General features: G+C 39.7%; 2 protein-coding genes and 1 long non-coding RNA gene across 6 annotated transcripts in view; 2 read left to right on the top strand and 1 right to left on the bottom strand.

Annotated features, from left to right (window-relative positions):
* The window catches only part of LOC135113351 (ubiquitin conjugation factor E4 B-like), a 38481-nt gene extending 31541 nt beyond the window's left edge, over positions 1 to 6940 (bottom strand). Inside the window, exons 1-2 of the mRNA XM_064028605.1 lie at positions 6780 to 6940; positions 640 to 747 (exon numbers count right to left, since the gene is read on the bottom strand). Coding sequence (XP_063884675.1) covers positions 640 to 747; positions 6780 to 6806 — 135 coding nt within the window. The 5' untranslated portion in view covers positions 6807 to 6940. The remainder of the gene's footprint in view (positions 1 to 639; positions 748 to 6779) is intronic.
* Positions 6941 to 13111: 6171 nt separating this feature from the next.
* LOC135113352 (peptidyl-prolyl cis-trans isomerase FKBP2-like) lies at positions 13112 to 15916 on the top strand. The gene is made up of 4 exons (XM_064028606.1): positions 13112 to 13268; positions 14279 to 14384; positions 14855 to 14967; positions 15105 to 15916. The coding sequence occupies exons 2-4, from the start codon at positions 14280 to 14282 to the stop codon at positions 15256 to 15258; spliced, it is 372 nt and encodes a 123-aa protein (XP_063884676.1). The 5' UTR covers positions 13112 to 13268; position 14279; the 3' UTR covers positions 15259 to 15916.
* A 3842-nt stretch (positions 15917 to 19758) lies between these two features.
* LOC135113353 (uncharacterized) overlaps positions 19759 to 24346 on the top strand; it is a 6952-nt gene continuing 2364 nt past the window's right edge. Inside the window, exons 1-3 of one of the 4 annotated variants that reach the window (XR_010274811.1) lie at positions 19759 to 19895; positions 22351 to 22512; positions 22954 to 23100. This is a non-coding gene — a long non-coding RNA (uncharacterized LOC135113353). The other 3 variants (XR_010274810.1, XR_010274813.1, XR_010274812.1) reach the window with 3 other exon arrangements.

The raw sequence follows: 24346 nt of genomic DNA on the forward strand, positions 1-24346 counted from the left end.
ACTTCTACTCCTATCCCAACTATTAACCCTAAGGAATCCATTTTACCCTTGTTATATCCTTTATGCCACTTTACTACCTCTTTTAGATTCCTTCTTAATCAGTGCTTCCCTAACAAAATGTAACTTTAAAAGCTTTCCCTCTTAATCAGTGCTTTCCTAACAAAATGTAACTTTAGAACCTTCAATCTCCTTTTCTAAGAAAGATTTCACATTCCCAGCATATTTTCAGTCATTCACCTCAGTACTGACTACCATACCTATGTTCTTCCAGTAATATGGGAACCAAAAGTAAACAGCATGACTCTAGATGAGGTCTGACCCAAGCTAACTTTAATATTACTTCAGCACTTCTACTTTTAACCTACTGCTTTTGTGTAATACTGATATGAAAACATGGACAGATATATGCAGGTCATTTAAAAACTTGCAGATTTTATTGTTTCCAGACTTCAGAATTATAGATAAAGAGTTTTCAATCTACATTCCCTTACCATGCTGCCTTAACTCTTTAGCTGCCTCATTCCAATCACATCACTCTTAACTTGTCCTGGCCCTCCCACCCTCCCTCAGCCTGCTTATGCCAACATAACATGTCCTTCATAAGCCATCGGCCTCCTCCTCCTCCCCAGGAATACTTACCCCTGCTGACTGGGGACTTGGAGACACCTGGGGGCTGGTGCTCTCCTCACTGTTGTTGGTGCTGACAGTTGGTGTTGCCCCGAGTTTGGCCAACCGCTTCTTACGTATCTGCAAGACAGGAGTGGCGATGAGCAGTAGTGGTGGAATGATGAGGTACATTGTAATGTGTGGTATGATTTAGGCTCACCACAATTATTTTCAAAGGCCACAAAGGTGATTGGTCAGGTTCCCAAGGGTGCTCCTGTTAATCATGCAAGATGAAACCCACCCACTACACACCTGCTATGTACTTTTAAGGTCTGGTAAAAGATTAGCTCTATTTACACAGTGCTCAGATAGGTACAGGAGATCCTATGTGTCAAGAAGAATCATACTTTTTAACCATTTCAAAACAGTGTAATAATGTGTATTAGTATGTCCAACTGTGATTTTATGTAATAGTCTTCCTTTTTTACTCACTTATTGTATTGTGGAGGCCCAGACAAAGAATTTCACTTTCTGTATTCTACAATGAATTGACAAAGTTATCTATCTGAATAAAGTAGAAATCTTGTTAATCTGCCACTTGAACTGTAGAAATACCTCCAGTATCACTTCAACTAGAGACTTTTGAATGTAGTGGAGGTGCAGTGTTGAAGTGTTTCAGAATGTGGTTCTTAGTGTGGTGTGGTTGGTAGTGTAATGTGATAGTGGTAATTCAGTGTGGTGTAGGCTACTATGCTATATATCTGAATTGTGTGGAGTGTCATGGTGTTGGCAGTGCGATGTGCTAGAAGTAGTACAGTGCACTGCGTTGTCCAAATACATTTAGTGATGTGGTGGCAGTGCTTCACAAACATACAGTATCAAATCAAAATAATTGGTATAGCTTAACAAAGCACAGTAATAAAGCAAAATAACAGTCACAAAAATATACCACTTATAACATATATGCAGGCAGTTTTTCAGTATAAGGAGCCAGTACAGGGGGTCTTACGTTGGGTTTACATCTGAGAATGATAGTCACATACATAATAACTGGTTCTTTCCCTTCCACTGTAATCACCTGCAGAACAGTTGCTTTTTACCAATCATTAATTTTCTTATAAGTTCCAAGGTATTACTATTTGCTACCGTCCTGGCTTTCTATGTATAACATGTAGCATATTGCCAGTGACAAGGTCCTCAGAGATTCTGCAGGCAGCAACTTTGATTATTGGTGATCTTTATTTTTTGCACTATATATTACAATTGCAGCAAATCACAACGGACTCAGTAATCATGTTAGTGCTAGGACATTAGGGAGCTTTAAGGGAAGATCAGATTGGTTTATTGATGGGGATGATAGGTGGAAATAGGTAGGTATATTTCATACAGGAACTGCCACGCGTAAGCCTGGTTGCTTCTTGCAGCTTCCCTCGTTTCTTATGTTCTCATGTTCTTACGTTCTAATGACTAAAAATTGTATTGTGTTGTGGAAGTATTTCTGCAACGATAATGCCCTGTGTGTCAGTCAGTATCATCAATAGCAATGTTTTTCCTCCCAGTCTCTTACCTCCCTTTATCTCACCAACCTTCCTTTCCCTTTATTCCCCCACAATCCTTTCTCTCTATTCTTATGTAACAGCATGATGCTTAAACAATCAACTTGCTTCATCTATGTAAACAAACATAAGAAATAAAGGTAAATACAAGACCAGCTGACTTACACATGGCAGCTCTTAAGCACTTACAACTTATTCATCATCACCCACAAATTTATTCAAACTCTTCTTGAAGCTAATTTACTGTGCTCTTGCTAAGTCTGTGCCACTTAACTACAACTCTATTAATGAGCCATTTTTTGTCTGTCTCCTTAAGGTTGATTTTGTCTAGCTTAAAGCTGTTCCAGAACTAAAGAACCTTAGTTATATCTCCACTACTGAACTCTCACCACCCATTTAAATACTTATATTATACTTCTGCAGCATCTTTAAGTGTGAAACAAGAGCTGTCATCCACTTACAGAAGCAGGCCATACTTTTCTATTTACTAATGAACACAGAAATTGATAGCAAGGACTTAAGTGTTCATAAACTCGTACTGGAATCAGAGAGCAGCAGTGGACACTGACCACATAAAATCAAACTGGAAAACACCAAAAGTGGTGGACAGGGCTGTGTGCTCTCCTCAGTTCTCTTTTCCTATTATAGGGAGATAATTCTCATCCAAGGCTATGTGGGCATAAAGGTTGGAGGAGTAAATATATACACTATTAAATATGCTGACAACAAGGTGCTGATAGCGGACACGAAAGATGAATTATAAAACTTAGTATATGAAATTAATTGAAATAGTGCATGATATGGTTTGAAAATTAACATCAAGAACCCTAAAACAATAATAGCAACCAAGAAACAATAAGATTCCTGCATTTAAACAAGCTCAAACATTAAACAAGTAAACAGCTTCAGATGCCTGGGAAGTATTATCACAGTAGATGGCTGCTACATCACCAAAATCAAGAAAAGGATTAAAACTGCAAAAAGTTTCCAGTAAATGAGGATACTCTTACAAAACATAAAACAAAATGTGGCAACCAGAATGGAAGCCCTCAAAACACACACATGGTTGTTAAACAAAGAGGCTGAGGATAGACTAAAGGGCAAAGAATGTGGACAAAGAATGCTAAAAAAAAAAAAGAACAGATAGTATTACAGCAAGCAAACACAAACAGAGAACTACTCAAACAAATAAAGAAAAAGACAACTAAAATTTATGACACAATGCCAGAAAACACAAAATAAAATTGCTGAGTATCACAGGATAGTTTGAGAGGAAGAGAGGGAGAAAAGGCAAAGACATAAGTTAGTAAAAAAGGATTACAGAGAGCAACAGCCTTCTTCAGACCTTATCTTTTTGACTGAAAATCAAAGGAGGTGGAGGGACACGATCACCCGAGTCACACGATACAGCACCGATAAAGATAAATTAAAAATAGCACTCAATTCTCTAAGGTAGTATTATAAAACAATAAGATGACTAGTTTTTTTTTCCTCTGTGCCTTTTCCCAGTATTCAACACACCTGGCACCAGAGTCCTTGTTACTATCAAATCTCAACATTATCCCAGAACTTCATTCCTCCCTCATTCATGTCTCACCACTCAACATTCCTTGCCACACAATTAAAAAAATGAAACTACAAAAGTGGGAACAAATTTGTCAGTAAACAGACATTTGCATCCTTGCTCACCCAGACTCAAAGCTTGTGCACAGTCTGTTCTTTGCTAACTCATGTCATTTTTTTTTTTTTTTTAATGTAGGAAGGACACTGGCCAAGGGCAACAAAAATCTAATTAAAAAAAATGCCCACTGAAATGCCAGTCCCATAAAAGGGTCAAAGCAGTGGTCAAAAATTGGTGGATAAGTGTCTTGAAACCTCCCTCTTGAAGGAATTCAAGTCATAGGAAGGTGGAAATACAGAAGCAGGCAGGGAGTTCCAGAGTTTACCAGAGAAAGGGATGAATGACTGAGAATACTGGTTAACTCTTGCGTTAGAGAGGTGGACAGAATAGGGGTGAGAGAAAGAAGAAAGTCTTGTGCAGCGAGGCTGCGGAAGGAGGGGAGGCATGCAGTTAGCAAGATCAGAAGAGCAGTTAGCATGAAAATAGCGGTAGAAGACACCTAGATATGCAACATTGCGGCGGTGAGAGAGAGGCTGAAGACAGTCAGTTAGAGGAGAGGAGTTGATGAGACGAAAAGCTTTTGATTCCACCCTGTCTAGAAGAGCAGTATGAGTGGAACCCCCCCAGACATGTGAAGCATACTCCATACATGGACGGATAAGGCCCTTGCACAGAGTTAGCAGCTGGCGGGGTGAGAAAAACTGGCGGAGACGTCTCAGGACACCTAACTTCATAGAAACTGTTTTAGCTAGAGATGAGATGTGAAGTTTCCAGTTCAGATTATAAGTAAAGGACAGACTGAGCATGTTCAGTGTAGAAGAGGGGGACAGTTGAGTGTCATTGAAGAAGAGGGGATAGTTGTCTGGAAGGTTGTGTCGAGTTGATAGATGGAGGAATTGAGTTTTTGAGGCATTGAACAATACCAAGTTTGCTCTGCCCCAATCACAAATTTTAGAAAGATCAGAAGTCAGGCATTCTGTGGCTTCCCTGAGTGATATGTTTACCTCCTGAAGGGTTGGACGTCTATGAAAAGACGTGGAAAAGTGCAGGGTGGTATCATCAGCGTAGGAGTGGATAGGACAAGAAGTTTGGTTTAGAAGATCATTAATGAATAATAAGAAGAGAGTGGGTGACAGGACAGAACCCTGAGGAACACCACTGTTAATAGATTTAGGAGAAGAACAGTGACCGTCTACCACAGCAGCAATAGAACGGTCAGAAAGGAAACTTGAGATGAAGTTACAGAGAGAAGGATAGAAACCGTAGGAGGGTAGTTTGTAAATGAAAGCTTTGTGCCAGACTCTATCAAAAGCTTTTGATATGTCCAAGGCAACAGCAAAAGTTTCACCAAAATCTCTAAAAGAGAATGACCAAGACTCAGTAAGGAAAGCCAGAAGATCACCAGTTGAGCGGCCTTGACGGAACCCATACTGGCGATCAGATAGAAGGTTGTCAAGTGATAGATGTTTAAGAATCTTCCTGTTGAGGATAGATTCAAAAACCTTAGATAGGCAGGAAATTAAAGCAATAGGACGGTAGTTTGAGGGATTAGAACAGTCACCCTTTTTAGGAACAGGTTGAATGTAGGCAAACTTCCAGCAAGAAGGAAAGGTAGATGTTGACAGACAGAGCTGAAAGAGTTTGACTAGGCAAGGTGCAAGCATGGAGGCACAGTTTCGGAGAACAATAGGAGGGACCCCATCAGGTCCATAAGCCTTCCGAGGGTTTAGGCCAGTGAGGGCATGGAAAACATCATTGCGAAGAATTTTAATACGTGGCATGAAGTAGTCAGAGGGTGGAGGAGAGGGAGGTCGTCGACAGAAAGGCAGTCCGACCTGGGGACATTTATGGTCCCCTCCCCAGATGGGGACTCCGAGGCTGGTGTAGGAGTCGCCATGATGATTTTAAAATTTTTGAGTGAAGGGTGTGTGTGTGTTATTAGGTGCTTGTAGTTTTGTGTGGAGGAAGAGAGTTGTCTTTAGAGGGCAGGCTGTGACTGCCCCCTTGTGTTGTGAGACACAAAGGGAAACGTTCAGTGAGGTCACAGCTGGGTTTAATGATAAGTTCACAGCACCCCCTGAACAGTGCTTTAGACCTCACTGGGAGTAATTATCGTTTCGGCAGGTGTCTACTGCCTCCTCCTTGTCATTCACCATCACTCACTACACACTGCATGGTCAGATTATTGGCACATAAACCTTAACAAGTCATTCTTATGAGACAGACAAATAAATACACACATGCGCATCCTGGGCCACCTCAAGACTCAAACATTATTTTCAGTGATTTCAGTTTTCCTACCATGTATGTAAAAATGGAAATACAAAATCCAAGTAGGTTAATATCAAAATAACATTACCATTTTCCTCTGAAAGTAAGTTAGGTTAATGCAGTTCTTTAATTTCACAATCCCTTTCCTGTGTAGATCACAAATTTTAAAAAGCCATTACATTTTAACTAGAAACTGTGCCAAAATTAGTTGGTTAAAATAATTTCCACAATCCCCCAACTAGTTCAAATACAGACATATATAGAAAGATAAATAGACAGGTAAGACAAAGACACCTGCGTCCTTGAGCATCTGAACACCAAAACATTCCCCAGCAGCCACCTCACTTCCACCTCCCCACACATTGCACCTACAAATAACTGCTACATTGCACATAAAAACTTGTCCCTTTGACAAACAAAACAAGAATCAAGCAGGTAAACAAAGATGCCTGCGTCCTTGGTGATAGCTTCAAAACATTATATGTCATTACATTCACCTCACTCGCGTTTCACCATTCCTCACTACACAGAGTACTATTAAATAACTATCGTCTCAGTGCTGCCCATTCCTCCCTTTGCATCAGAATAACCACCTGAGGGCAAAACCTGAGCCTCATCACACTCTTGGCCACAACCCAACACACTTACTGCGTCAAGTCACCAAGACTGGCTTTATCTCACCCTCCCATCACCACACAAAGACCGCATCAGGACCAGACACTCACCTCATCCTGGTTTATCTGGTCCCCCATGCCGCTGCAGGTCACCCGAGGTCAGAACGTGGCGAGAAATGCGGTGGTGTGTTGGGCTACAGCGCGCGTCCCTTGTTGTGTTGTGTTGTGTTGTGGCGGACCAGCTGGTGACTGGCCCGTTGCTCCTCACTGACAGTTGAACACCCACATGCGTCCACACAATCAATACCCATTAATACACATGCCCTACACTCGCTAATGTCAACGCCAGGGAGGATAATAAAATAAGTTGCGTGGTGAGGTGGAATTGTGATGTGTGATGGAGTATTATTGTGTGACTCTGAAGTGAAGAGTTACGCGGGTGGTGACTTTGCAGGAATTGCAGGGAAGTAAGAAGTCATGTTTGCCTGAATAGGTTAAGTGATTGTTTATTATGAAGGCATTGTATGCAAGTAACAAAAGACAAGGAAATCTAATAAGTAAACAACACGCAAATAAAACCAATACTATTCTCGCTTCATATAAAGAGGTGTGTCCTGCTTGCTAATATTTACAATGTCATCTGTATGACTTGTACATTACTAATGAACTGTATATGGTTGACAACATGGAGATATGATAGATAAACCACATTAATAAAATAAATCCTACGTATACTTATAGGGAAAGTGGGTTCCAGCTATTTCATGCATCACGTTCACATGAGCAGCGGGCAGATGTAATAAGACTTACACATCGCTAAGGGACTGCATATGATTAATAACTTGGGGATACAATAAATCATACTATCATTATTATAATTGATCCTATGCCGGCATGTACTGCTTGTAGGAAATGTGCCCCGCTTGTTCATATTTTTGTCACGTATATAGGAATCGGTCATATTTGAGTGAAAAGTATTTTAATGCATTATACAGCCGAGATGATGCAGCGCAGTAGCAAACTATGCTGCACGGTACCGGTGACAAGCCAGGGTTTAAAGAGGGCGTCACTCTGCAGCGTGGAGGAATCGAACTGGCAACCTTTCGGCAGCGACTTCAGCAGTATCTTACTGCAGAACAACCCAGTTCCCTGACATTTTGTAGTTATAATAAATCATACCGAATGCTCATAAAGGCCATTCATGAACACACGTATTTAGAGAGAAGAGCGTGTTTTGCCAGACGGCATACTCGTATGTAGGCTATCCAGCAGTCTGCAGCAAACCATTACCCAAGGAAGGCGTACCAGCTTCCCATCATGTACACTTCCCAGATCACTGAGACACTGAGGGCACAGATAAGCTTCTGGGTCTAGGAGCAATGACTGGACGGCTTAAGAAGCGATACAAAGTGGAACAGGTCAGAGAAAGAAGGTATGAGGTGCATTTCACAATAAATCTCAAGAGAAACTGCACTACAATGACGACTAGGACTTAGGTCCTGCAGGAAGAAGCGATACACGGTGGAACAGGTCACAACGATACTACTACTACTACTACTAACAATAATAATAATAATAAGAAGAAGAAGAAGAAGAAAGGGGCACGAGTTCTGCAGGGAGTAGGCCAAGGAACATAGAAGTCCTTGGAGTAAACCCAAGTAGCGTATTCTCCACCAGTCAGTACAACGTTACTGACTGAGACTGATGAGTTGAGCAAGCACCAGTATCGTATGTTTAAGTGACCAGCTATAATAGTTTCATGTGACAAAGTGCGCACACAGCCCTATTTTCACTGGCAGACGTATGGCTCATTTACTCCCAGCCACAGCAACGCATAGACTTCCCTGGACTCCTTATTAAGGACTCTTTTTATTCTCGGAAGAATGTTTAGGCGTTGGCCGAGATCCATTTGCTACTATGCCACATCACACAATTTATCTTTAATATATCAGTTCTTTTTTTACTTTTTTATTGGAATTCAAATATTAGATATGGATTATTTATGCGTTGCGTTGCATCTATGCGTTGCATCGGCTTACTATAGACGTGGCCTCAGGCCCCACAGTCACGGTGCCGTGAGAATGTAAAGCCACTCTGGGTATTATTATTTTTTTTTTTTCAAGAACCATTTGGCTGAAATGAAAAAAAAATAGGACATATGCCATAATTTACAAGAAAAGTGAATAATAATAATAATAATAATAATAATAATAATAACCGTAATATCATGGCACTGCGTTTGTTGTAGTGACCTGGTTCATTAGTTTTTTTTTTTTTTATGTCTGTTGAGAGGAGTGGCTGGGTTTGACTTTAATTTTTGTATTAGGAAACATGTAAGAGCAGACTATCCAATTACTAAGTGAATGGAAGAACTGTAGATACTTCAAGAGACGGTTATTGGTCGGGTTAGAAGTGTGGCTGCCGTGAACGTGTTAATGTCGCTCCACGCTGTCATCACGTGCACCGGACGCTGCAGTGGTGTTGTTCAGGTGACAAGACGTGGCCACCATTGCATTACCCATGTGCAATCACTAATCCACAGCGTATCTTGCATATTTACCCTGCAAAGTCACGAAATGCTCTGAATGTGACAATTTCCAGCATTCTGAACGAGATTTGCGTAATATTTCACTTCATTTCATGATCATTTCGCTGCTCAAACACAATAAATATTTAGAAATTATCAATGCCCAAATATTTATCCAGATTTTGTCAAAGTTCCTCGACACACGGAAGAGATATTGGCAAAATTTATTTCCGCAAAGCGAAGTCCCCCTCTAAAAACTGGAAGGGGTGGGTTGGGTCCCTTTGGGTTTGGTGGGGAGGGGGGTAAATGAGGAGATGGGGAGGAGTCAGAGGACGGGGAGATGATGGGAAGGTGATTTGGGGGGGTAAAACCGTTAAATGCATTACATCACGAGAAATATATCTTTTTGTATAGATTCCTTAGCAATAAAAGCATTTCTATCTTTGTGTTGCCAAATTATTGTGCAACGATTAAATGTGTATCTAATTATATCTACCAGTCTGTGGAAAACCTTGTTTCTGGTTATAAATTGTAAATGTTGTAGTATTAGCGACGATATTAAGGCATGCACTGTGTTGCGTTAGGTTTGGACCGTTTGCATCTTGTTTTAGTTTACCAATATACAAAACAAATGGAGTCAATGTTTGCAAAAGTTTTGCAATACAGAAATAGAATAAATCAACAGAAAAACACAGGTTTGCCTAAGATATCTATTCAAAGCTACATTGTCTATCAGTGGCCTCTGAACCTAAATTTTGAACGAAAAACAAGGATTTTGCTGATTTTCGTAATATTTTAACACAGTTTGGTATGTTTATATAAAAGACAAGTAATATCTCACCGCGGTACATCAAGTCTACTGCCTCAAACGAATACATCTTGTTTATTGCATTATTGTGCATGTAACTAGATCAAAATCTCAAGAAAATAAACACCATATACTAATTTATTTGTACCAAAACATTTACATTGAACGATGAAATAAGAAAGCACACTGGTACGAAAACATTCACTTAGAGCTGAGAGAAAACCATATGACGTCAAGAACAATAGATGACAGAATGTACAGTATAAGAGGATCCAAGTATTTATAGAGCACTCTTATAAGATATCTGAAACTTTTTACTATAAATTGAAACTCCTTATTTTGGCTGTTTACTAAAGATATCTCTATTTCTTTATTATTTCCTGGATAATAGCATATTTTGTCTTTGGAAATTTAAATGTTGAATAGGAGAAAAGAATGGTCTAGCAGTAATATAAGAGGATCAAAGAGAGCACCCCACGAGATGCCACGAAGGTCACAAGTTTATGAGCATACCACAGAGGGTTTTCACAGAGGGTGCGAGGATATAGATGAAAAATTAAAGTAATATATATTTTTGCACGCGTATGCTATCTATTGTGACGAGAGAGAGAAAAAAATATCAGGGAAATATATAATAAACAAATAAACGAATAAATAAATAAATATACAAATAAGCTTAATTGAATAAATATTATAAATTCAATTACGAAAAACAATCCATTATGATAATCGAGATATGACAAAATGTATATTTCCAGAAACAAGATTATGAAAAACTATGGAATTTCACAGCAATACTTAGAGATAACGATATCTAAAGATTATACATGGAGAGATACTGAAGATACAAACTTAATATAACCTACACACCAAGAAATTATGGCTACCAATTAGATATATTAGGTAAAATAGAGGTACTGAGAGACAAGTCCAGAGTGACAAAAAGAGATGGAGGGATTTAAACTATGGAGGAATATTGAGATAGTGGGAAATAAATTATGACGAGACAAACAGACAGAGAGAGAGAGAGAGAGAGAGAGACCCATTCATTCTTCACCTGTCAACATCTGGGGAGGGGACCATAAATGTCCCCAGGTCTGTCTGCCTTTCTGTCGACGACCCTAAGTGTCTTGACACCCCCTCAACTTTTTCTTCATTAACTTGTGCAACATTCGCGGTCTAAGATCTAATTTTCAATCTGTACAACACCACCTTTCCTCTTCTAAACCTCATCTTCTTTTCCTCACATAAACTCGGGTGTCTGAGGCAAATGACAGTAGCCCCTTTACTGTTCCCTCCTACTTTATTCTCATTTTCATTGGTGTTTCTCAGGGTTCTGTCCTGTCACCCACTTTCTTCTCATTATTCATTAATGATCTTCTAAACCAAACTTCTTGTCCTATCCACTCCTATGCTGATGATACCACCCTGCACTTTTCCACGTCTTTTCATAGACGTCCAACCCTTCAGGAAGTAAACATATCACGCAGGGAAGCCACAGAACGCTTGACTTCTGATCTTTCTAAAATTTGTGATTGGGACAGAGCAAACTTGGTATTGTTCAATGCCTCAAAAACTCAATTCCTCCATCTATCAACTCGACACAACCTTCCAGACAACTATCCCCTCTTCTTCAATGACACTCAACTGTCCCCCTCTTCTACACTGAACATCCTCGGTCTGTCCTTTACTTATAATCTGAACTGGAAACTTCACATCTCATTTCTAACTAAAGCAGCTTCTATGAAGTTAGGTGTTCTGAGACGTCTCCGCCAGTTCTTCTCACCACCCCCCCCAGCTGCTAACTCTGTACAAGGACCTTATCCGTCCATGTATGGAGTATGCTTCACATGTCTGGGGGTGTTCCACTCATACTGCTCTTCTAGACAGGGTGGAATCAAAAGCTTTTCGTCTCATCAACTCCTCTCCTCTAACTGACTGTCTTCAGCCTCTCTCTCACCGCCGCAATGTTGCATATCTAGGTGTCTTCTACCGCTATTTTCATGCTAACTGCTCTTCTGATCTTGCTAACTGCATGCCTCCCCTCCTTCCGCGGCCTCGCTGCACAAGACTTTCTTCTTTCTCTCACCCCTATTCTGTCCACCTCTCTAACGCAAGAGTTAACCAGTATTCTCAGTCATTCATCCCTTTCTCTGGTAAACTCTGGAACTCCCTGCCTGCTTCTGTATTTCCACCTTCCTATGACTTGAATTCCTTCAAGAGGGAGGTTTCAACACACTTATTCAGCAATTTTTGACCACTCCTTTGACCCTTTTATGGGACTGGCATTTCAGTGGCCAGTTTTTTTATTAACTTTTTGTTGCCCTTGGCCAGTGTCACTCCTACAGAAAAATAAATAAATAAATAAATAAAAATAATAATAATAATAATAATAGTAATAATAATAATAATAATATCAACGTTCGCTTTATATATATATATATATATATATATATATATATATATATATATATATATATATATATATATATATATATATATATATATATATATATATATATATATATATATATATATATATATATGTAGGAGTGACACTGGCCAAGGACAACAAAAATCTAATGAAAAAAAAACTGGCCACTGAAATGGCAGTCCCATAAAAGTGTCAAAGCAGTTTGATTAATATGCCTTGTTGTGCGTGTGTGGAATATGTTATGGTAGAAATAGAGTAAGCGTGGGTGATGAGGAAGCGAGCGCCCCATAATATTTTTGGGTTGAGATAAGTGAATCTTGGACACGCCCCTTCAGGTAAATGGCGGTGTTTCTTCCCCCTCCCCACCCAAACCCGCCCTCTCCCCGCTGACAGATGGGGCGAAGTTGTCTTCAGCGTGAGTGAAGGAGGTCTGTCATCACTCCACTCTTGCTTGCTTGCTTTATTTCATTCGTTTTGACAACAAACACACACACACACACACACACACACGCAATTCATAGCATTAATTAAAGTTATTCTGAGCTCAAAATCAATTTAAAATAACTAAATAAATTACAGTAAATTACAATAAAACAAAAAATGCATAGAAATCAATAATCAGTAAGATAATATATTAGAGTCAAAGTCAGCACCTGAACGCGATCCGTCCCTAGTCCAATCAGAAGCCAGAATTGTGACAGCTGAAAGCGGCTTTCCTCTCTACCAATCGGAAGGCGCCAGATTTGTTTACGTTCAAGAAGGCAGCGTGGTGACGGGCAGCGGACGAGAATATTCAACGTTTTTCAACTTTTCTCAGTTATTGCCTGTCAGGTGAGATTGATTACGCGTGTGAGAGCTGGTGAGAGTCATATGGTGGTGTGGATGTGTGTGTGAGTGATTGAAACTGTGTGTAGACGTGAAGAAATGATGATAAACACAGGAGTGAATGAGACACGAAGCAGTAGAATTTGTAAGCTAATCTAAATCTTCCTGTACATCTTTGCATTATCGTCTATACTGTCTTCCCGCGCCTCCCCAGCCTCAACACTCCTGGAGGTGGCGAGGCAGCGGGGTGTTCATGAGAGGAACGCTTGCTTAAGTGAAATTTGAACCTTCGTGAAAGTTTAAGATGAGAGAGAGTCTTTTCGGAAATTTTTGTGCCAGGGAACAAATATGGACTCGTAACTAGTAACACACTTAACCTATCCTAATTTATCCTAATCCTAACGTAACTTGATCTAACTTAATTTAACCCGATCCAGACGTAGCCTAACCAAACCTAACCTATCCAATCCTAACTTATCCTAATCCTAACCTAACTTGATCTAACTTAACCCAACCCAGATGTAACCTAACCTATCCTAACTTATCCTAATCCTAACGTAACTTGATCTAACCTAACCTATCCTAACAAAATCTAACTTAACCTAACCTATCCTAACCTAACCTAACTCAATCTGATTAACCTAACAGCTCCCTTGGCCCCCTAACTTAAATAATGTGATGCTGAATACCCCCTGAACCCCCTGAACCCCCTTAAACTCCCTGAACCACTATGAACCCTCCTTGAACACCCTTAAGCGCCCTTGAAGTTCCCTAGTACCCCCCTGAACTCCCTTGAATCCCCCTGTAACACCCTTGAACCTCCCTGAATCCCTTAAACCCCCTGAACCAAACTTAACCTCCCTGAACTCCCTTGAAACCCCCTTAACCCCCCCCTGAACCCCTCCTTAAGCTCCCTAACCACTGCAAACCACCACAAACATGACATCAGACAGCTAACTTGCACCCCTCCCTCCTTCTCTCCCTCCACCTCCTTTCACCTCCACCTCCTCCCACAGCATGCGCCTGGAGACTGTGGCGGCGGTGGTGGTGGTGGTGCTGGCGGTGAGCTGCGCGGCGGAGGAGGAGAAGAAGAAGGAGAAAGTGAAGAAGCTGCAGATTGGGGTGAAGAAAAGAGTAGATAATTGTACGCTGAAGAGCAGATGAGGGGACCTGCTTTACATGCACTATGCGGTGAGAGAGAGAGAGAGAGAGAGAGAGAGAGAGAGAAGGGATGACCAAGAGAGAGAGGGTGATGAAGAGAGAGAGAGAGAGAGAGAGAGAGAGAGAGAGAGAGAGAGAGAGAGAGAGAGAGAGAGAGAGAGAGAAGGGATGACCAAGAGAGAGGGGGTGATGAAGAGAGAGAGAGAGAGAGAGAGAGAGAGAGAGAGAGGGAGAGGGAGATGACCAAGAGAGAGAGAGGGGGATGAACCAAGAGAGAGAGAGAGGGGGGGGCGATGAACCAAGAGAGAGAGAGAGAGAGAGAGAAAAAGAAAGAGGAGATGATGAAGAGAGAGGGGAGGGTGAAGAAGAGAGAGAGAGAGAGAGAGAGAGAGAGAGAATATAACCTAACCTAACCTAACCTAACTTAACAGGGAAAGCTGGAAAATGGCACAGAATTCGACAGCAGTTACCCTCGAGGACAACCCCTGACCTTCACGCTGGGGTCAGGTCAGGTCATCCGAGGCTGGGACCAGGGACTGATTGGGTGAGTAGTGGCAGTGGTGGTGGTGTATATTAGAGAGAGAGAGATAAAGATGTTATTTTCCCATATCTATCTCTATTTGACCTTCCTTTGTATTCCCCATGTGCTTCTGACGCCTTCACCCCGCCCCGCCCCCCAAGGATGTGTGAGGGGCAGAAGAGGAAGCTTGTCATCCCCTCGGTCCTCGGCTATGGAGTTTCAGGGGCGCCTCCAAAGATACCTCCCCACACCACGCTGGTCTTCGAGGTGGAACTTGTCAAGATAGAGGAAAGAGGAGCTTTGAGGCTAATCTAGGGTGTGTGTGGGTGTGTGCAGGTGTGTGTGGGTGTCTGGTGGAGTGTGTGTGTCTGTGTGTCTGTCTGTGTGTGATTTTTCCCTTTCTGTAGAGATTAACGGTATCTGTGTGTGTTTGTGTGTGTCTGTGGAGTTTTAAGGGTGTCTAGAGAGTACTTAAAGGCTCCCTCACCCTTAACAAGTCTAGGGGTGTGTGTGTGTGTGTGTGTGTGTGTGTGTGTGTGTGTGTGTGTGTGTGTTTATGGCTGGGAGAGGTCTTCAGTGTGTGTGTGTGTGTTTGTCTGTAAGGGTGACCAGCATAGCCAAGAGACTGCAAGGGTGTTGGAGAATGGTCAGGAAAAATTTTAAGGGTGTTTCTTTGTCACCCTGTTCAGTTTAAGGGTGTTTAATATGGTCAGGGAAAATTTTAAGGGTGTTTTTTGTCATCCTGTTCAGTTTAAGGGTGTTTAATATAGTCAGGAAAAATTTTAAGGGTGTTGCTCATTACCCTGTTCAGTTTAAGGGTGTTTAATATGGCCAGGAAAAATTTTAAGGGTGTTTTTTGTCACCCTGTTCAGTTTAAGGGTGTTTAATATGGCCAGAAAAAATTTTAAGGGTGTTTTTTGTCACCCTGTTCAGTTTTAGGGTGTTTAAAATGGTCAGAAATGTTTAAAGGGTGTTTTTTGTCACCCTGTACAGTTTAGGGGTGTTTAATATGACCAGGAAAAATTTTAAGGGTGTTTTTGTCACCCTGTTCAGTTTAAGGGTGTTCAAAATGGTCAGAAATGTTTAAAAGGTGTTTTTTGGTCACCCTTTTCAGTTTAAGGATATTTAATATGGTCAGGGAAAATTTTAAGGGTGTTTTTTGTCACCTTGTGTACTTTTTAAGTGTGTGGGGGGAGTGCTAGCTGTAAGGGTGTGTGTTGTCACCCTGGCTGAGTCTTAAGGGTGTTTGTTAAGCCACCCTGTTTGATTAGTGTTAGTGTGTGTGTGTGTACCTGCATGTCTCACCCCAATACTTGTAATCATATTCTTTATAAATAAATTTTGTGTGTGTGTGTGTGTGTGTGTGTGTCAGGAACACACACACACACACAAGAATGAGAGAGAGAGAGAGAGAGAGAGAGAGAGAGATGATTAACAGCTGAGAGAGAGAGAGGGAGAGAGAGAGAATAACCACATCTACTACTACTACTACTACTATTTGAAACAATAGATATACAAATAGTCTTATTAATAGTCAAGACATACACACACACAGGTGCGTGTACACAAATATTACTACAGCTCATGGCAGTGTGTGGGTGTAGTAGGACAGACACAATCAAGTTGACAAGTATTGAGATAATTATCAAATATATATTATTATTATTATTATTATTATTATTATTATTATTATTATTATTATTATTATTATTATTATTACAATTTTTTTATCATTGTTATGTCTAGGGTTTAAGTCAGTCTCTCTCTCTCTCTCTCTCTCTCTCTCTCTCTCTCTCTCTCTCTCTCTCTCTCTCTCTGTGTGTGTGTGTGTGTGTTTTTTTTTTTTTTTTGAGTGCAATAAAAAGTCGTACATTACATATATATAGACACACACACACACACACACACACACAGTATAATTAAGCTTATCTTTATACATACAGAATACTGGTCATGATCTTTATAAACTTAACCTACACACACACACACACACACATACGAAACTATTAATTGTAGAGAGAGAGAGAGAGAGACTGTGTGTGTGTGTGTGTGTGTGTGTTGATCTATTCTTTATTTCAAGTTGTCTTAGTAAAATATTTCAAGTTGTATCAATATTGTCAAAAAAAAATTTAATAATTAAAATATGTTGTTGTTTTGTATGAATTTGTCAAAGAAAATAAATAAATAAAATAAATTCATTAAACTGAAGACCACAAATGTACTTAAGCTGAATGATAAGAGGCAAATGATTATGAAGAAATGAAAAAAGTGAGGAAAATTATGAAAAAAAGACAAATATACATTAAAAAACTGTGTGTGTGCAAAATATTCCGAAAAAATGGAAAAAAAATGAAAATTATGAAAAAAAAAAACAAATATACTTAAAAAAAAACTTTGTGTGCAAAAGATTCCGAAAAAAAATGAAAAAAAAAGAAAATTATGAAAAAAACAAACATACTTAAAAAAAAACCTTTGTGTGTGTGTGTGTGTGTGTGTGTATGTGTGTGTGAGGAAATAAAAACTTTGATAATCGTAATGAAAATATCAGTGTTTTTTTTCCTGTTTAGTTTAAGAGGTGAAAATAATTGTAGCTTTAAATTGGATATTTCTCATTCATTCATTTGTTTGTTTGTTCTGAGCCTATAGAGGAAAACTTAGGCCTATACAGGGTGGGGGAAAAGGCTAGACAAGAGAGAAATTATGCACACACACAAACAAACTGCTAGCCTCTCTCTCTCTCTCTCTCTCTCTCTCTCTCACACACACACACACACACAAGGAGGGAAAGCAGCCATATGTAAAAATTGATGTTTTAATTGTCTTTAAGTTTAGATCAAGTTGGGAAAGACAAATAAATAAACTTAATGCTTACTGGAAATGTAAAACACACACACACACACACACACACACATACACACATTCTGTTTATGTTTTGTAATGTCCTGAAGTGAATGACGCTCAAATATTAGCCATAGGAGGTAGATTAGTTTATTTTGTGTGGAGTTTTGAAGGTTTATTTTGCAGTGGTTTTGATTTTATTGAAGGAAATGCATCGCTGTGTAGGAGTTTCTGCTACGGAATTCCTCTGATGACCGTCCTTCTTCCGACTAAAAATGAATAATTACGATACTTTCCCTAGCCATTCAATGTGTGCAGTGGCTAAGTGGAGGGAGGATGTTGTCTTGCCCTCACTACAGTACTCGTTAGCAAGTTACTTCGTGCTTCGTTATCCCAGCCACCGCAAGTCCCATTAGTTGTCTAAGTGTTCTGGTCTCCCTGTCACTCATCAACAGAATCACGGCCTTTGGTGAACACACTGGCATTGCTAATAAGATAGGAAGCTGCCACGCGTGATTTGGGAAATAGAATGTGATGTGATGTATTCGATATTAGCTACTGTTTTTGTTTTGTAATGCAGTTTAGTACAGAGCAGAAATTCGTGTTACCAAATGGTCCAGCGTCTTATTTTAACTTTTATAAATTTCTAGAGATCTATTTAGGTTTTCAGAGGTATTTTCGTGACTCTAGGAAAAAAAGAATCCAGCTCTACGTGTTTCTTATGTAATTCAACTTATTACACAACAGGAATCCGTGTTATCATATCTTCCCGCGTCTTATCTGAACTTTTATCATGTTCTGGTCTGTTATTTAGGTTTTCAAAGGCATTTTCATGACTAGCACAAAAATCCATCTATTCTTGTTTGTTCTGTAATTTTTATATAACAGAAGAGAAACTTGTATCCTCAAACGATCTGGCGTCTTATCTTTCTTAATTTTTATCAGGTTCTAGTAGAAATTATGTACGTTTTTATGTTTCTGGGTAAAAAAGAAAAAATCTATCTTCCCTGTTTATTCTGTTATTCATTTAACTACAGCAAAACAAGAACAACATGCTAAAACATTCCGGTTGCGTTGCGAGAAAGTTTGTGAAGCAGAGTTGTGAAATACTGTCTGTTGCTGAATTACTGACGTGTCCTTAAGCTTCACCTATATTGTAATAGCACGTGTTTCTTGATTTCTGGCCTGGTGTTCTAGAGTGTATGGTGTCTTATATAGGGAACAGTGAGAAAGGACCTTCACTCCTCTCCCTGTGGTTCAGTGGCTGATGTCTCTTCTTATTTTTTTTCTTCTCCCTCGTCACTCGGTCAAGGAAACAGAGTCGCCCCCTTTAAAAGATAAAACCCCTCTGTAACCTGGCTTTGGTCTGTATGACATCAAATCGCTCCACTCCCTCCCTTATCCACTCTTTAAATTCCCTTACACTCTTTACCCAATCTTAATAACCCTAGGAACACTTCAGCAATATAATATCTTAAGAGTCTTCTGTGGAATCAACTCAGACAGGTTTGAATTACTTGAATCGCGCTGACACACCTTCTCCTCACACTCCGTCTCTTAAACGTCCTTTAAATTCCCCTATACTCTTTACCCAAGCTTATTAACCCCACAGATACTTTCTTACTACAATATCTTAAGTCATACGTAATCATATCAGAGGCTGGAATTTTTTGAATTTCGCGCGAAAACATCCGCTCTTCACACCATCTAAATTGTGTTATACTCCTTATCCAAGCCTACTAACCCTAGGAACACTTCAGAACTACAATATCTTAATAGTATAGTGCGGAATGATGCCTTTACACGCTTCAGTTACGCTCTAATAAACTCCTTTCAATAGCGAGAAAATATGAGCTGTCAAGTGAATGGCATCCACCATCACCATGACAACGGGTCGTGAACAGCCAATCCCAGCCCGCCATTTCATCCGGGACCTCAAGATGGCCACACTGATACAATATAGTTTAATTTCCAGCCAAGATGAGAGTTAACCGAGGCATATATGGTGGATAAAAAGCTCTTAAAAATATGGGTGTTCCGAGGAAAGTATACCAGTAGGGAATGTGGGTTACATTAGTAATGGAGGAATATTTTGAGAGCAGACGAAACTAAAGGTACAGTTACTAGTTAGTGTTTTTGTGTGTTTGTTTATGTGTGTGTCGTGGAGGAGTGATCTGTGCCTGACCATGTGGCTGTATAATGAACCAGGCGTGAGTATTCAGCATTTGACCAAACACACTCACGCAGAGACTGTCCCTTTAAACCTTCGTCCCTTTAAACCGTACCCAAATAAACGCTTTCGATTCGCGTAGGCAGACCAGGCTAGCTCTCTCTGACCGGGCCATGTGACGTATTTTTAGTCATATGGTCCTAGTGAGAGTAACCCGCCGGCTAGGGAGTCTAGGAGTGTTAACTGGTTATTTAACAGAGTAGAAGATGAGAGAGAGACTGGGATGTGTGATGGATGAGTGACAGGGAGAAGAAGGGTGTAATCTGTTTGACGTAAGGGTGACAGGCTGTGTGCGTCCGTGTGTACATGTATGTGGGTGGGTGTGGGTGACTGGGTGTGTGTGGTGGGTCAGTGTCCGTATGTATGTGTGTATTACCATTGTGAGACCCGCTCTGTGTGTGTGTGTGTGTGTGTGTGTGTGTAGGGAGGGAGAGACACGTGAGTAAAGAAGGGAGGATGGGGGTCAGGAAAGAGGAGGAGGAGGAAGAGGGCTGACTGGGTGAACCTCTTAAAGATAGTATTCAGAAATTACGTGTTTTCTTGGCTTCGCTGAGTCACTGTGTTAGGGAAGAGGAAGAGGAGGAGGAGGAGGAGGAGGATATAGAAGTGATATAAGCATAGGAAGGTTTTAAGTTAGTATTAAGTTAGTATTAGTATTAGTTAGTATTTTAAGTTAGTAGGTTAGGCTATGTAAGTTGAAGTGTATTAGATTGTAAGGCTAAGTAAGGTTAGGTTAGGTTAAGATAGTGTGTTAGGTTAGGTAAGTTAAGGATAGGTTAGACTAGCATAGTTTAGGTTATATTAGATGAATTTACATTAACTTGCATAGGTTAGATTAGATTAGATTAAAGTAAGATTTGGATGACATAGGTTACGTTAGATCATGTTAAGTTATAGCAGATTAATTAGGTTAGTTAAGGTAATTGAGTTAGCAAAGGTTGCATTAGGTTAAACTAGCATAAGTGAAGAAATTAAGTTAGATTAGGTGAGGAATTATTAGGTTAGATGAGAGGAGGTGAGGTTAGGTTAGGTGAGGTTTGGTTAGATTATGTTAGGTGAGGTTAGGTTAGGTTAGGTGAGGTGAGGTTTGGTTAAATTAGGTGAGGTGAGGTTTGGTTAGGTTAGGTGAGGTGAGGTTTGGTTAGATTACGTTAGTTGAGGTTAGGTTAGTTTAGGTGAGGTGAGATTAAGTTAGGTTACAGTGAGGCGTCTTGAAGTCATGAGAGACATTGGCAGGGGCGGAGGTGGTACCTTGCCAACTCCACCTGAGAGAGAGAGAGAGAGAGAGAGAGAGAGAGAGAGAGAGAGAGAGAGAGAGAGAGAGAGAGAGAGCAGAGGGGGGTCAGACTACTGTTTCATTTAAGGAGTCTTTAAAATTAGCTTCCCTATGTTAATGTGTTAGTTTTCATATTTATTGAGAGAGAGAGAGAGAGAGAGAGAGAGAGGCAATATGGTGTAAATAAAGGGACTAAAAATGTACTTCAAATGGCTTGATTCTCTCTCTCTCTCTCTCTCTCTCTCTCTCTCTCTCTCAATAAATATGAAAACTAACACCTTAACATAGGGAAGCCAATCTTCATCCTCATTTACTCCCGACCCCAACCATTGCTAATATAGACATCACTTTCATCCAGTTAGAAAATAAATCTTGTAAAATAACATTAGGTCTCGTCTATCATCCTCTAGTCCAGTTACCTGTTACGGACAAAAAAACTTTATGACCTTATTGCGGACATTTGTTGCGTTAATAATTGCATAATTATGGGGGATTTTAATTATCCAGTCACTCTCAAGACATCTTTATTCGTTCTACAGCCACATCCAGTCTTAGAACTGGGAAGAAATTGCAAAATGTATTCTTTTTCAATGCCAACTCTACGTCTTGTAGATGGTTATAAAGGAGACTGCATGCATTGCTTCTGATGCTTCTAATTGTTTTGTTTCACAGTGAAAGGCTTTAAGTGTAGTTGGAAAATGTCATAGGAAAAAATTGTAGTTAATATTGGATGCAAAATATCAAAGTAAGATTAGCTAAAGAATTTTTAACGTTGGGAATAGTAATCCATTTATATATATATATACGAGTATATATATATATATATATATATATATATATATATATATATATATATATATATATATATATATATATATATATATATATATATATATATATATATATATATATATATATATATATATATATATATATATATATATATATATATATATATATATATATATATATATATATATATATATATATATATATATATATATATATATATATGGGAGTATATTTTTTGTAACAGTGTGAATGATAAGATTCCATTTTTCAGTGTTGCCACGGTGACGGTGGTGGTGGGCATGATACAGATGCGGGAGGTGGAGTTTGTGCCCGATAGAGACATGCAGCTGGACAAATTGTGTTGGTCATTGGTCAGACTGGAGTTTACATGTGTACCTCCTTCACCATCATTGGTGGACACTTCACCATGAGTGTTAGTGAAATGTGCTCTCTTTCTTACTTTATTTGTATATCAGAAAAATTTAAGGCCAGTTAGTTGTCTAGACTATAAGTTTTAAAATGAAAAAATAAATCTACATATTTTTTTAAAAGCAAACAGTTAAGGCATTGTAAAGTAAAAGTCAAAATATATTTTGGTTATTATTTTTTTTTTGCAATCAATTACTTTCATGTATAATGAAATAAATACATTTATCAAACTTAATATCATATTTAATAACAGCTAGAGGTACCAATTTGCAGATGTCTATGGAAAATTTGTATGATAATCTTGTGGCCAACAAAAAAGGATACAATGAATGATGACTTATTATTGTAAGAAATCTTTCAGAGTTGTTGTTGTGTACTTCCACATTCCATGGAGACAAGTTTTTCCTTCACTTTTCAGCATTTAAAAATGTGATAATTTCAACAGGATGCTTGAGCTGTCACGGTGCTGCTGCTGCTGTCTGCCATCATCACCCTGACACAGACCACCCTGCAGACCACCTTCATCCTGGGTGCCACACGTCACTGCTGCTACAACTCAGAGCAACTGGAGCGCAAGCCAGGAAGGGAGATGGTAACTCCTCACTTAATTTGTTGTTTATTTGAGGGCCTAATGACAGACACATAATGGAATGAGTATTTGTGAATGTTTGTTTATATCTAGATACAGCATTCACATATCTTTTAAGTGCCACCTTCCAAAAACAATGTCAGCCAGAAAAATAACTGATGAATCTAATTACATTTCAAGTCAAAAAGTTTTCCTTTAACCACTTTGCTCCAGATGCTTAAAAACATGCGTTGCTCACATACATGGTGTCACGTAGGCTCGTGAGTGGTAACTTATCTAATTTCTAATAATTTCTAATATAATTTCTGTGTGTGTGTGTGTGTGTGTGTGTGTGTGTGTGTGTGTGTGTGTGTGTGTGTGTGTGTGTGTGTGTGTGTTTTATGTATGAGTGACACTGGCCAAGGGCAACAAAAATCCAATAAAAAAATATGCCCACTGAAATGGCAGTCCCATAAAAGGGTCAAAGCAGTGGTCAAAAGTTGATGAATAAGTGTCTTGAAACCTCCCTCTTGAAGGAATTCAAGTCATAGGAAGGTGGAAATACAGAAGCAGGCAGGGAGTTCCAGAGTTTACCAGAGAAAGGGATGAATGATTGAGAATACTTGTTAACTCTTGCATTAGAGAAGTGGACAGAATAGGGGTGAGAGAAAGAAGAAAATCTTGTGCAGCGAGGCCGTGGAAGGAGGGGAGGCATGCAGTTAGCAAGATCAGAAGAGCAGTTAGCATGAAAATAGCGGTAGAAGACAGCTAGAGATGCAACATTGCGCTGGTGAGAGAGAGGCTGAAGACAGTCAGTTATGTTTGTGTGTGTGTGTGTGTGTGTGTGTGTGTGTGTGTGTGTGTGTGTGTGTGTGTGTGTGTGTGTGTGTGTGTGTGTGTGTGTGTGTGTGTGTGTGTGTGCGCTGATGCAGCTGAGAAGGTTGCCTTATGATAATTATTGACAAATGAAGGTAATAGATGCGCATGTCATTACTACTTTTATAAGTGTGTGTGTATGTGTGTGTGTGTTATGTACACACACACACACACACACAAAGAGAAGTAATAGACACGCATCCTTTACCTTCATTCATCAATAATTGTCATAAGACGACCTTCCAAGCTGCATCATTACACACACACACACACACACTTACACACCACGTAGTGTAGTGGTTAGCACGCTCGGCTCACAACCAAGAAGGCCCAGGTTCGAATCCCCGGGCACGGGTGAGGCAGATGGACAAGCCTCTTAATGTGTAGCCCCAGT

This window comes from Scylla paramamosain, chromosome 25, assembly GCF_035594125.1.
Source record: "Scylla paramamosain isolate STU-SP2022 chromosome 25, ASM3559412v1, whole genome shotgun sequence".
Taxonomy (NCBI): domain Eukaryota; kingdom Metazoa; phylum Arthropoda; class Malacostraca; order Decapoda; family Portunidae; genus Scylla; species Scylla paramamosain.